This window comes from Protomyctophum parallelum, assembly GCF_964188405.1.
Source record: "Protomyctophum parallelum genome assembly, chromosome: 16".
NCBI classification, from domain to species: Eukaryota; Metazoa; Chordata; class Actinopteri; order Myctophiformes; family Myctophidae; genus Protomyctophum; species Protomyctophum parallelum.
In genome coordinates this window covers 33,824,135-33,838,043 of record NC_139711.1, presented here as the reverse complement: position 1 = coordinate 33,838,043, position 13,909 = coordinate 33,824,135, and the positions used below count along the sequence as shown (strand labels likewise).

General features: G+C 41.3%; 1 protein-coding gene across 2 annotated transcripts in view; it reads left to right on the top strand.

Moving 5' to 3' along the window:
• tsc22d3 (TSC22 domain family, member 3) overlaps positions 1 to 8,712 on the top strand; it is a 43,128-nt gene extending 34,416 nt beyond the window's left edge. Inside the window, exons 1-3 of one of the 2 annotated variants that reach the window (XM_083786467.1) lie at positions 5,366 to 5,711; positions 6,325 to 6,376; positions 6,950 to 8,712. In XM_083786467.1, the coding sequence (XP_083642593.1) occupies positions 5,587 to 5,711; positions 6,325 to 6,376; positions 6,950 to 7,225 (453 nt within the window). In that variant the 5' untranslated portion in view covers positions 5,366 to 5,586 and the 3' untranslated portion in view covers positions 7,226 to 8,712. Of the gene's footprint in view, positions 1 to 5,365; positions 5,712 to 6,324; positions 6,377 to 6,949 lie in introns of those variants that run through there. The other variant, XM_083786466.1, reaches the window with a different exon arrangement.
• Positions 8,713 to 13,909: the final 5,197 nt, after the last annotated feature.

The window sequence follows — 13,909 nt, the reverse complement described above, 5'->3', positions numbered from 1 at the left end:
TGTGCATGCGTCCATGCATGCGTAAAGTTGAATGTTACAATGCATGTACAGAGCCAAACTACTATTAATGGTTTCATACTAAACATTATATGGGCAAACATCTCCATATTACTGATTGATGTTTCATGTAAGAAATTCGTCCTATTAGTAAAGGTATTAATTACATGTTTTAGAATAACACTTTCATGACAAAAACATGAAGTAAAGTGCTCCTTGTTTTGACATCTAAATTATCTGACTGCCTAGGGTGAAGATTAAAGCGCAATTGACAATACTGTTGAGTGATGACATCTGATATGTAGCCTACAGTACATCATTGAATGTCAAAACTCTTAATAGATTAATGGGTTATTTGGTTCTAGATTTATTTACTGATGCCTGTCAAACTATAGGCAGTGGCTAAACATTGTTCAGCCACACCTCCAGTATCACTGACGCCTTGCCCAACATTAATTACACTTGCAATCATGCCAGGGTGATTCTTAAAATGTGACAAACCTGTTTAATTAAAATGTAACAGTGTTTAAAGGATTATAAGAAGGAGGTGCTTTCCTGATATTTTACTTTCACACGTTTCAACTTGTTTCGACAAAGATAGGCTATACGGAGATAAAAAATCAATATTGCTTGGAGGTAAACAACCCAAATGACTTTTCATGGGATGTAGAACATGTCGCAACATTTTATGACACTATAAAAGTGTCATAAAAGTACAAATAACTGTTTATTTGTTTCTACTCGTCGTTGCATGACACAAATGGTACATCTCAAGAGTCTTCATTTCATGGAACAATGATGCCGCTGTGTATATTATCAGAAACACTGTTTTAACGAGGTATGGAGATTGGCATGTTGATTATTCCCTTTCCGGTAGCATTTGAATATGTTGTTCTCCGTCTGCCAACTATATGAAAAGATTCCATCTGACAACGATTCATTGTTGGGACGTTTTTCACTGGTGGCATGAAAGCCCTTTTACATTGCAACAGAAATGGAAATGCATCAGACAAGTGCCACTCTGTGCATGGTTCTTAGTCTCTGGATTACACATCCAGAAGTAGCACCAATGGTCAATTGTCTCTTTGTGCTTTGAGAGGACTGTTGACAAAACGACAATAACAGCATAAGATATCTGTGAGCAGTCGAGGAAGTCAAATATACTGTCCCCTGAACATCTCCCCTGCCATTCGTTTGCAACGATGGGATGCCCTCAGTCGCGCCCCGCTGAAATGGTCCTGTCTGCGCCCAAGCCACCCTTGCCAGGGGCGGTGTGTGCGTGTGCCCGTTGCCTAGCAGAACATCTTCCGAGATCCTGCTGTCAAAGCTACCAGCACCACTTCAACTATCCTGAACGAGTTTTGAACTACGCACCGCCTTATTCACCTAGTCTGTTCAGGATACCTTATCGCCGGTAAGTGGGGGCTGTGTGAGTGAGAAGTGACAGTGAACGTTAGCCAAGACAGTTCAAGGGAAAGCTGGTAGTGTCTTCCTTTTGAGCTTGTGTCAGAGGCACAATACAGTATCGCTGTCTTTCATTAGAGAGTTTGTTGAAAGAGACAGAATACTGTGTTCCATTTGAGAGCTTATTGAGAGAGACAGAGGCAGAGTATGTTGTTGTCTTCCATTTCAGTACTTATTGAGAGAGACAGAGGCAGAGTATGTTGTTGTCTTCCATTAAAGTACAAGAGAGACAGAGCATGTCGCTGCCTTAATTTGAGTGCTATTGACAGAGACAGAATAATGTATGTACAGTACTGTATGTCGGTGTCTCATTTTGAGTGCACATTGACAGAGACAGAGTATGTCGGTGTCTATTGTGTTTATTGACAGAGGCATAGTGTGTCAGAGTACATTTCTTTGAGGGATTTTGTATTTAACTTACATTTTCAAAAATAATTTGGTTCAAACAAAGTATTGGTTACTGTAATGGTAAGGGTTAACACCAGAAATTGTTGCTCACAAAGGCCAACACAGCAAAAAAAAGAAATAGCTGCAAGTGGGCAATAATGTGGTAGGAGAGGTAAATGCGTTTTGTTCATCCATCTGTCTGTACTCTGTTGGTCCAAACTTTCAAGTATAGCTCCCACAATACAAAACAAGTGATGGATATCCCTGTGTCCTGACTGACTGAGAGAGGTAATAGAGCATGCACATCCACTCTAGCCCAGGTGCTGGACAAATGGCAGTACTAGAGAAAGAAAATAGAATCTGCAACACTGGTAAGGAATAACTCAGCTCCACTGGTTTATTAATTCAACGTTTCGATCACTGGGATCTTCTTGCTTCCCAGTGATCGAAACGTTGTATTAATAAACTAGTGGAGCTTAGTTATTCCTTACCAGTGTTGTGGACTCTATTTTCTTTCTCTGACTGACTGAGAGGGCATGCAACAATAATAATTATTACATTTGCATTACTTTATTAAAAAGACAGCCTTTATACAATGCTGTATGTACAGTGCATACTAACTAACTCACACTTGTGGGTAAACTCATAGCTGGCCACAGCGTATCACAGATAACGTGTTTGTATGTATTTATTGATAGCATGGAGATAAATTGAACCGATTATGAGGGTGGCCACTGTGTGTAGTGCAGTGAGTGCACCCTGGTAGAGACATCTCTACCAGCCTCTGACTAACAATGCTTTATACACAATGTAAAGTCTGTCGCCATCCTCTTGTGCATGTACTGGACGGTATGTGTGGCCTTTGTAACTAATATTATTTTAATTGAACATATGAGGGTGGATTATTGTCTACTAGATACTCTGTTTCTTTTTCTTCTTTTTGGGGGTGTTTCTGCACACACACGCACACGCACACGCACACACACACACACACACACACACACACACACACACACACACACACACACACACACGCACACACACACACGCACACACACACGCACACTACAATCAAGCAAAAGTTAAAATAAGAACAAAACCTGGGCACATGTCTCACTGTCGGACATGTGGTGCAGATGAATAACAGTATTATATAATGTTGCTGGCTCTCATGTAGAACTGGAGCCATCTGATGGAAAGTATGGCCGTTAGAGTGACTTGCTGGATCTGGCACAGGCTAAATGGTGCGCCAGTCAAGAGTGCAAGGAATGAACTCAGCTGTGGGTGAAGATGCTGCAAGTTCAGACACTGCGATTTGATAAATTGTAGAAACGTGGAGCAAGAAATGCATGTATACCCATTACCCGCTCTCTCTCTCTCTGTCACTCTTTCCACCTCATAGATTACGCCTATACTTCCTCACTTGACTGTGTCATTCAACGCAACTTATATGGTGAAGTGTGAATCAGCCTTCACAGTAGTGACTACTGTGGCAAACCTTGACTAAAGAACACTCAACAGAAGACTCAAATGAATACTAGTTTGTGGACTATAATCATTTGATACCAGTCAAGCAATACCACGGCATGTGGCTTAAAGTGCGGACGGTAGGGAGCCTTAAACACTGTGGCAAACACAGTGTGTATCTAGGCTACCTGCCGTCCGCACTTTGTGCATCTGAACCAAGCTGCTGGCACACAGCAGTCTGATCTCCACTCCTATCTGAGGTAGTGGGATATAATGGAGAGGCTGGGGCAACCGAGAGGCCCCTCATCACCACAGCAGACTTGGTATTAAACCTGACAGCTTTACTGTCACAGCACAAAATACGAGACGACAGGCCCTGTGCACCTTAATGCCCAGTCAATGTGTTTCTGCTCAGTGTCATTAGCCTGACCAAAAGTCAGCCTTTCTCCCCTAATTGTTATGTTACATAACAGGCCTGTTTTATATTGCAAAAAATGTGGTAGACCTGACCCATGAGGTTTACAAGAGGCTAATTATAACAATAAACTTTATTAATTTAGCACTTATTTATATAGCACTTATCTAAAAGCAAGTTTACATGGTGTTTTACAGCATGACAAAGATCAGTAGTAAAAAGCAATACTAATAATCATAAAAAGAATGTTAAATAATAAAAGCATACTTGGCAGGGTTTGTTATTCACCCTTTCCTTGTTAGTTTAATGTACCCTTGGATGTTGTCAACAGACAAAATAAAAGTTGCCTTTTGGCTGAGATTGACTTGTTATAGTATAAATGTACCCTTGGATATTGTCAACAATAAATGTTGCCTTTTGGGTTTGGTTGCAAGAAGTGATCGACTTTAGATAGCTGTGTGCGTTTGCTGTAATGTTGTCCATTGCAGACAGGAAACATCTAGGTTTTGAGGAGGAATAGGGCAAAGGGTCATGGAAAATTCCTACCTAAATCATAATCTCCTGGAACGTTTTACTACTTTTTACTACTTTTTACTACTTGATGATGTGATCAATAGTTAGGCTATATGAGATGATGAATTATACGTGTTCTCCACCAGAGGTCAGTAGTGCTCTGAAAAATACAGAGGGGAATTTTACAGGGAGATCGGGTGGAAAAGTACCTGTGTGGAGGGAATCCCTCAAAACAACCTGGGGGTGCAGCTGTACATTATGTTAATGTAGGGCATGTACTGTACTATACAGTGAACACAATAACAAAGTGAAATGAACAATATTTCACAATCACACCAATGCAAACAGACTGTACAGTACACTGTGAGTGTGAACGCAATAACAAAATGAGCAATAATTATTCCACAATAACTGCAGACATATCTGTCATTTTATGTGAAAGTAGATAGAGAAGGGCACGAAGTAATATTGTTGTATCCATGAATTGCAAAAGAACATAAAATTCCAAACGAGAAATAATGGCATTGTGCATAGAATAAAGCAATAATAATAATAATAATAATAATAATAATAAAGAGGATTATAAATTGCAATAATAAATCACATGAATAGAATAATAATTAACAGAATAATGCATAATAACATATTGTTATTGGTGTCACAGCAGCACCTCGTACAAATTATAGGCTGCAGTTTTGGTCAATGGATGCAGTCTTAAAGAAGTCTCAATGCGAGGTGACCCTTTGTTTCTTTGTGAATATAAGGTTACAGTTGCGTTTGTTTTGTTTATTTGTTGTCTAGTTCAGTGGTTCTCAAAGTGGATGGGGGGGGGATCATTGACCCTTACAAGTCTGTAACTCTGACAGTGTCGATTTGGTTCTATTTGTACACTACACTGCCAGAGAGTTAAGGGGAGACGGGAGACCTTGAAATGTAAAAGTTTGAGGACCATTATATTGCGTCTTTGGGATTTCTGAAAATCGGTCAACACGAGAGAGGCGGAGTTGAGTTCAGAGGGAGGGCAGAGGAAGGGGAAAATCATGCCAGGCCACTCATTTGACTAATTTATTCACGCGTCAAATGACGCCGGCTACCCGGGTCGTTTATATTGCTGCCGGGTGCAGAAAATAGCATCAGTCTCCTGAAACTCAACGAAGCTCAATTTGAGCTGCTCAAATCACCCGACACTGCACTAAACTCAACCTCTGAGTTATCAGTGCATCGTGATTTAAGCTGAAACAAAGCAAAGCGAAACAAAAAAGAAACCCGGATTTATATCTTAGGTGACCAACCAGATCGCAAGCGTGGCGAGAGGTATTATCCAAACGAGTCTGGTACTCGAAATGAGCACGGAGATGTTCGCCAAAACACCAATGGAGGTGGCCGTCTACCAGTTGCACAACTTCTCCATCTCCTTCTTCTCGTCGTTCGTGGGGGGAGATGTGGTATCGGTCAAACTTGACAACAGGTAAATATCTGGAATGTCTAGGCGAGGTGCTGCGTTGCATGAAGGCATGCATTTGCGATAATTTAATGTGTAATATTAAAATAATTAAATCAACAACATAGGCTACTTTTCCGTTAACCGACCGATATATAAACCCTACAGATTGTCTCGCAAGAGCGATCGATCACGCAAAACAAAAAGAGGAAAAAACGGGATAAGCCAATGCACAATTTTTAATGCAGGTATGCGTTTATTTGCGTGTCTGCCGCGCTGTGCACTGTACATGATACAGTGTTAATGTCTGCTAGGCTCTCGAACTTTGAGCGGCTTTGTGGCCCACTGCCCTCATAACTTGTAGGCTGCCAACAATTCAAAAATATTTAACATGCAGTCCGTGGCATGTTGAGACTGAGTAAACTACATTAGACTACTCTACATTATCAGAATGGACAAGTTTTCCTTGCATAATAAGGAAAAAACTACTGGTCGTAGGCTGCCTATTCACCACATAATACCAGGCAGTCTGGTATGTTACATAGGAGAGGTTTCATTAAGCTAGAGTGAGTGTTCCACGGTGTTGACTGAATTAACTTTTAATGTGTTTTGATGAGTCATCTTTTTTCTTTCTTTGCAGTGCCTCTGGTGCTAGCGTTGTGGCCATCGACAACAAGATAGAACAAGCAATGGTAAGCTCATTCAAAAATATTTTATGTGGCTGGTATAGGCCTACTAATTTGTCTACTTCTGCAGCACCTGCCAAACTAAATGAACATCATAACATGTAGAATAATTAGTTTTAATCCTTAGAGCTCTCAAAAGGAAGGGCACTCCTATTATGGCAGTGGACTGTGCAGCTATGGCCTACTACTTGATATTAACAAGAGTAGCCCTAGTGGTTGGAGAACACATGGATGCATGCTTAATCACCTTTTTTTTCAAGTTCAGAAGATGATTGCAAAAACCCTTTAAAAAAAAGTCAACACATCTTTGTGTCAACGTTAATGTTATTAATTAGATGGCACATGCCAAATAAGATGACACATTTTGATTTATTCTCACAAGATCCAGGCCTGTTTTTACTTCCCATGGATGCTATTGAGGATATAATTTGCAACTTTACAGTGTTATTGTGACGTTGACAATACTAGACTTGGGCAAAACGATGTGTTCACCTCAACAGGTAGACAGATATAATACATGTTGACCTGCTTGTTGTCTAATTGGACCCCCCTCCCCCACCTTCTTCTGTCCATGGGCAGGATCTTGTCAAGAACCACCTGATGTATGCAGTACGCGAAGAGGTGGAAATCCTCAAAGAGCAGATCAAGGAGCTGGCTGAGAAGAACAACCAGCTGGAGAGGGAGAACAACCTGCTCAAGAACCTAGCCAGTCCAGAGCAGCTGGAGAAGTTCCAATCCCGCATTCCCGCAGACGGCCTGCTAGCCCTGGATAACCACCAGCCTATCAAAGTGACCCCCGACCATCACCACCAGCAACTGCAGTCTTGCTCCCTCAGTGCTGGCTCTGCTGTGTAAGTGGCTCTGCCTAGGGGCGGGCAGAGCCACAGCCAAGTAACAATAATGGACCTCCATGGTTTTTAAACGTTAGAGTTGTAAAGTAATCGCCGCTGTTGAGCAGCTTCCCTCGCACGAAGTGGAAGAGAGGGAAGCGTCGGAGCGGTAAATGATCGATGAAATCCACAACTGCTGACATATAAAAGCACAACACACACACAAAGACGCTCTGACTGGCGGTGGTCTCAGGCCCATCCTCTGACACCATTAGAGTCGTTGTTTTTTCTAGTCTTTCTGTGTAGACAAAAGCGCTAGGAGCGAAGGCTGACTGTACGCCAGCGAGCGCTTGCTACGGGACTCAGGACTGGGGGTGCTACCCCCCACCTAGTCTTGCCCTTCCTACAAGAACCCCTTTCTCTCGAAAGGGGTTAGGAGGTGTGATAGGACTGGTCCCGCAAGGTGCTAACTTGGAATGGAAGAGGAGGAAGATCCAGCCTCCCCATTAAAGGTCAAGTCAAGGAAGTGGACGTCTTGAGACGGCCCTCCATGTCTCAACACAAAGAACCCCAACATGTGGACTGATCTCGGCATACAAGCTCCACAATTTCAAAACCATACACTTAAGTAACCTTTAGTTTAAGACCTTACCGGCAGTAGTATATTGCTCATTATGTTAATGTACTTTTAAGTATAACAAGAATCATAACGAAAATAATCAAAAGGACAAACTTGGGTAGCAAAGGTGGAGGTCAGTGAAGCATAGCTTATTACGAGCTGGGGGAGCTATTGCAGTACATTCTGATCTGATTGTTTGCTGTAACCATTCATAAAATGCAATGCTTGTATTTTCTGCAGTTGGGGCTTGCTGCTTATTGGGGGTAAAACAAATCCTGCTATTTTCTTCTGTTTTTTGTGATTAACAAAAAAATCTGCATTTGTAAAATAGGAGTACACTGTTCTGTAAAGGTGATTTTTTGTTTTATACATATAGCAAAAATATGGAGGAGATGGACATATCTACCCCTCCTTTGTTGCCTAGCTCTGCACAGTAAAGGATAGCTACAATGATATGTATATAGTCTTGAAAGATTTAGTGCAGTGAAGATGGTGAGCAAGCATCTACTTGCATTTCTTGCTGCAGATGCACTCCTGACTTTGGTTAGCATTTTCCACAGAATCTGGTCCCCTGTTTGATGGTCAGATGCCAACTTGAAAACAATGGCATGACAACAGTGCCTGTCAGTACTAGTAGTAAGAGAGGAACATATTTCCACAATGAGCTCTATTGTTGTTTGTCTACTAGATACCAAAGACTTTGCCTCACTGAAAGCCAAGCAACCCCACATGTACAACTTCACAGGGACAAGTCTTGTTAGCTATAGCTAAGGTTATCACTTTTGTAAAGATAACGGTATTGTTGCTGTACTGTATCCAAGAAGCAGGTGTTCACTAATGGTGTATGGATACGAATGCACATTTGCAATAAACCTTATGTTTACATAATACAGTATTATCTTCTGTCTTCTTTAACTGCTTAAACCAAACAGTATAATTATACTTCAATGTCTGCATGTCACACTCTCCCCCCCACCCCCCCCCCCCCCCTCAATACCAAATCTCATCACTGAAAATATCTACAATCTACAACATGTCGCATTGCGTTGGCTTGTGAGCTTGTAAATATTTCCAGTTAATTTCGTTGAATGTTTGTATAGGGATGCTAGTTGATGTGGTTAAATGAATAGGGATGCTAGTTGATGTGGTTAAAATGAAGGTAGCTGTGTCTACATAGTTGGTTTGCTTACATACTATAGGCTTTAATGTGCTACATGCTGTTTTATAATGTTGAGTGGTACGTATTTTCCCTTTAAAGGTGATGTGATATTTCCGGAGATGGCACGTTTTAGTGCTTATTTCTATGTTATTTAATTGATTGATTTAGGTCCTCTGTCATTGCATTGAGAGTTAATTTTTATTCCTTTTCTTGTGCATTTCACCACAAAATTGCCACTGCTACCCAATGCTAGTACCTCACAACAGCAGAGTGCACACCTTTTAGTATATACAAAGCATAAAAGGCAGAGAGTCAATTAAGTTTTCGGCCCTACAGTATGCATCCATATAGTGTGGATGCTACCAAACCTTCATACATATAGTATGGCCCACGGACTCGGCAAAGGCCCTGCTTGAACTGAAGTAATAATAGCTAGGTTGTCAGTGGGGTGGAATCTGCATGAGGTGGAAAATGGCTTGCCATCAGTGTTTTCCCCTCAGACACTTTGGCAGCCAGTCAGTGAAGCAGTGTGAAACCGGAGACGTGGTTGGTTTCCCTGTGGTGTAGGCCAGGCGCGACTCCCATCCATTTCTGTGAGTCCAGTCCGCCGAGTCCGTGGGCCATACTATATGTATGAAGGTTTGGTAGCATCCACACTATATGGATGCATACTGTAGGGCCGAAAACCTAATTGACTCTCTGCTTTTTATGCTTTGTATATTAAATGTTGTAATTGTGTACTTTCAAAAATATTAGAAAATTGTGAAAACAGTTTGCTATCCCATAGTGAAAAAATATATTTGGCTTACTAAAGAGCTGGTGAGACGGGAGACCTACTGAACAAACACTATATGATTACTATCATATATTATAGAGAGTTATTTAACAATCACAAAAACTAACAAATCACTTATAGTATCTTTGAAATAGCAGAAAACCAAAAACAACCAAATCTAAAAACTCCCTGAAAATAAGTGTACACCACCTGTGTATGTGAGGTACACACCTTCTTACATCAGCTTTCTTTTATCAACCAATAGTACCAAATGTAGATTTGTACTCATCACCCTTAATAGATAGGGCTCAGCTGGGTCTGTTGGAAAGTCCACAGCCCAAATCAGTCATGATCACATAGCTCACCAGTGAATACAGTGTCTCCTTCGTTTGTTTTCCCCTCAGACAAAAAACAAGTTCTCTTCAGATGTTAGTGTTTAAAATGTCATAAACAAGTGATTTATTTCGATGAAACGTGACCCAGATTGATGTATTTGTTCTTGTTATTTACTCTAAAGGTTTGTAGTGTTGATTTGTGACATTTGTGCGTGTGGTGTTCAGTCATCTAGTGAAGTCGTTATTAGATAGGGTCAGGAGGACATTAGTCCTCTTACATAAGGATATTAGAATCAGACTTTTTCTATTTCTTCCTCTTACTAAACTCACAGGGCACCCGATGAATCCTCTGTGAATGTCATAGGGAAAAAATGGCTCAGAATGAGCCACTGTAGGGCTGTAGGCAGCACTTAGTAGTTTTATAATGTGTGTGCTATAAATGTCAACATTTTCAACGGTCTTGCCTGTTAAAACTGTATGGTGTACATATTCTACCGCCCACATACAATTCTGATAGAAATCTGGAGACAATTAGTATTGGCTTGAAATTGGTAGATTACTTTGTTTTTGTACCAGTTCTATTTTGAGATTATTTGGTAACAATTTAGTCCAGTAAAGTTTTTGTGTGTGTAGCAGCCACCTCATTTTGTAATCAATTGACCATAAATCTCTAGATTCTGCAATCACAATTATAAAATGGTAAATTAGAAAAACTTGTATAATCACATTTATGCTGTATTGCATTTTAGGTCATGTCTGTTGTCAAACATGCTGTTGGACTGGATATAGTACCATTTGTGTGTCTCTGAACAACCACAGCATCATATTCTACAAAAAATAGTTAGTGAATTCTAACTGTTCATAAATTTCAGTTAAATATCAATTTAAACCTTTTGTTTGAAGCTTGTTCTGTCTGGGAGCATCAAGCAGCAGGCAGCAACAGTATGAGCGGCAGTTCGGCTGGATTACTGGTATGTTATGCAATGAAAAAACATCTGGTTCAGATGGAAATTTTGGTGGGTGTGCTGGGACAAGTGGACCCAGCCTAAATGTGGTTACATTCGCATGCAAGGGATTGGCTTGGCAAGGAAACATAACCATACAAGGGGCTTTGAACAGTTTAAAAACAGAGTGCCAGAGCCAACATAATTTGCAGTTGTATTAGTGTGCTGAACGATAGCTTAATCTTTTATTGTGTCTGTGCCTGCCATGTCAATATGTTATGTTTATCTAATTTCATATTTGTCTTAACAACTTAATAATTAACTTACTTACACTTAATAATTTAGCCAGCCTGTATCTTTCTCTAAACTTAGTGAAGTTGTCTCGCAACTCAAAACATCATCCTGCCCTACAGAGTACAGACGCTATCCCCACACACCTCTTTAAGGAGGTCTGGGAGACCGGGAGGCATACTATCATCCGACAGAGTAATGCTCCGAGGTGCGCTGCGGGTCGGGAGAGGGTTGCGGTTAGGTTTAGGTGTCTGCCCCGGGGGAGGTTAGGGTTAGGGTGAGGGAGGAGGTAGGTTGTCGTTCGGACCAATGCTCCGTCGGATGAAAGTACTGCACTCTGGGAGACCATTGGGCCTAGAGTCCATGCTATCATAAATAGCAGCCTTGTCTCAGGTATTGTACCAGCATACTTTAAAACAGCAGTGGTGACACCCCTGATAAAGAAACCTAGTCTGGATACCTCTATTTTATCTAACTACAGACCCATCTCAAAGCTTCCGTTCATTTCTAAGATCCTTGAGAAAACGGTGCTGTCTCAACTCCAGTCTTTTTTGCAGCTTAATAGCATTTTTGATGTTTTTCAATCTGGGTTCAAAGCGTTTCACAGCACAGAGTCAGCGTTGTTGAGGGTTTTCAATGACATCCTATTGACCACCGACTCTGGGGACTCTGTGATCCTACTACTCCTAGATCTAAGCTCTGCTTTTGACACTCTCGATCACAATACTCTCATATCTCGTTTGGAGCTTTGTGTTGGTGTCAGAGATACCGCTTTAGCCTGGTTCTCTTCCTATTTATCGGAGAGATGCTTCTCTGTTAAATTTGGCGACTTCGTATCGTCCTCCACCCCCCTGTCCTCTGGGGGGCCCTCAGGGCTCGATCCTTGGGCCTATTCTATTTTCTTTATATCTACTTCCTATTGGCCTTATCTTTAAGAAACATGGCATTTCGTATCACCTTTATGCGGATGACTCGCAAATATACATGCCCCTTAAAAGGACAATAACTGCTCTCTGAAACCTCTGCTTGACTGTCTAAGTGACATCAAGGCATGGATGGCTCTTAATTTTCTAAGTGTCAACAAAAGTAAAACGGAGGTTATAGTGTTTGGACCTAGCGGTCCTGGTATCGTTCCCACTGACCTAGGTTCCCTGCAGCCATATGTGAAACCTGTGGTCTCAAACCTTGGCGTCAAACTAGACAATGCCCTTAAACTTGACAAACAGGTCAATGCGGTAGTTAGCTCTAGTTTCTATCATCTGAGGCTGCTGGCCAAAATCAAGTCGGTGCTATCTTTTAGTGATTTTGAGCGGGTTATACATGCCTTCATATCTACACGGTTGGACTACTGTAATGCCTTGTACGCTGGTTTAAACCAAGCCTCCCTTGCTCGACTCCAGCTAGTCCAAAACTCAGCCGCTCGTCTAATCACAGGTACTCGCAGACGTGAGCATATCACACCTGTCTTGGCCTCCCTTCATTGGCTCCCTGTCCGCTTCAGAGTGGATTTTAAAATTATTTTATTTGTCTTTAAATCTATAAATGGTCTGGCTCCTCTTTATTTGTCTGACCTTATTGAGGTTTATACTCCTTCTAGATCACTGCGGTCTGAGGGCCAGCTAAACCTCAGGGTCACAAAGAAGACCCGCTTAAAGTCCAGAGCCTTTTTTCTGTTGTAGCCCCTAAACTATGGAACGCACTCCCCTCCCACGTCAAATTGGCCCCCTCCATCGAGACCTTTAAATCCCGCCTAAAGACCCACCTCTTTACCTTGGCTTTTTAACCCCGCTTGAGTTCCTTTGGTCCTTGTATATGTTTTGTCTCACTGTGATGCTGTTGTTTTTCTGTTGTTTTCTGTAATGTGTCTCAGTTGTTGTCACTGTTTGTACTTTGTTTTCTCGCTGTTGTTTTTCTGTGTGGTAGCTTTAGTGCACTTGTTTTTATTTTATTTTTTCTCCTGTACAGCACTTTGTAAAACGTGCTATATAAATAAAGTGGATTGGATTGGATTGGATTATCAAAGATAATCTCTTTGTATTTGGATTGCATCTGTATGGTTGCTGTCATGATACTGCAGGAACAGATATTAAAGCTGGTGTGTTTGTAGGCTAACGGCTAAAGGCTTTATATTTTACAGACAGTGCCTATCTCCTATCTTGTCCAAAGTTCAACGGACGTGTTAGTCATTACACCACAAATTGAAGCTGGCTTGGACTTGTTTCATGGATAACCAACTTAATCCACAGCCATGTATCTGGTACATAAACGTACACGTTTGCCATACGGATCAGAATGAAGAGAGACGTTCATTCATTTATAAAAGTTTTGCTCTGCGGTTGGATTATTATTACCCTTTCCGCATGCATGCATGGCAAGGTATTGTAACCAGACAGTGCCACTATCTGTGGCACTGTATCTGCGGCGTGCACAAAAGTACAGATGGGTGCATGGATTTTCATGAAATTTGAGAATATAGGTCAAAAAGGTCAAGGGGCAAGGTGACCATCAATGTTAAGGTCAAAACTATTAATTGACCATATATCTCAGGTGAACGGATGGAACAAAATATGTTGGGGTGGGCAGGGT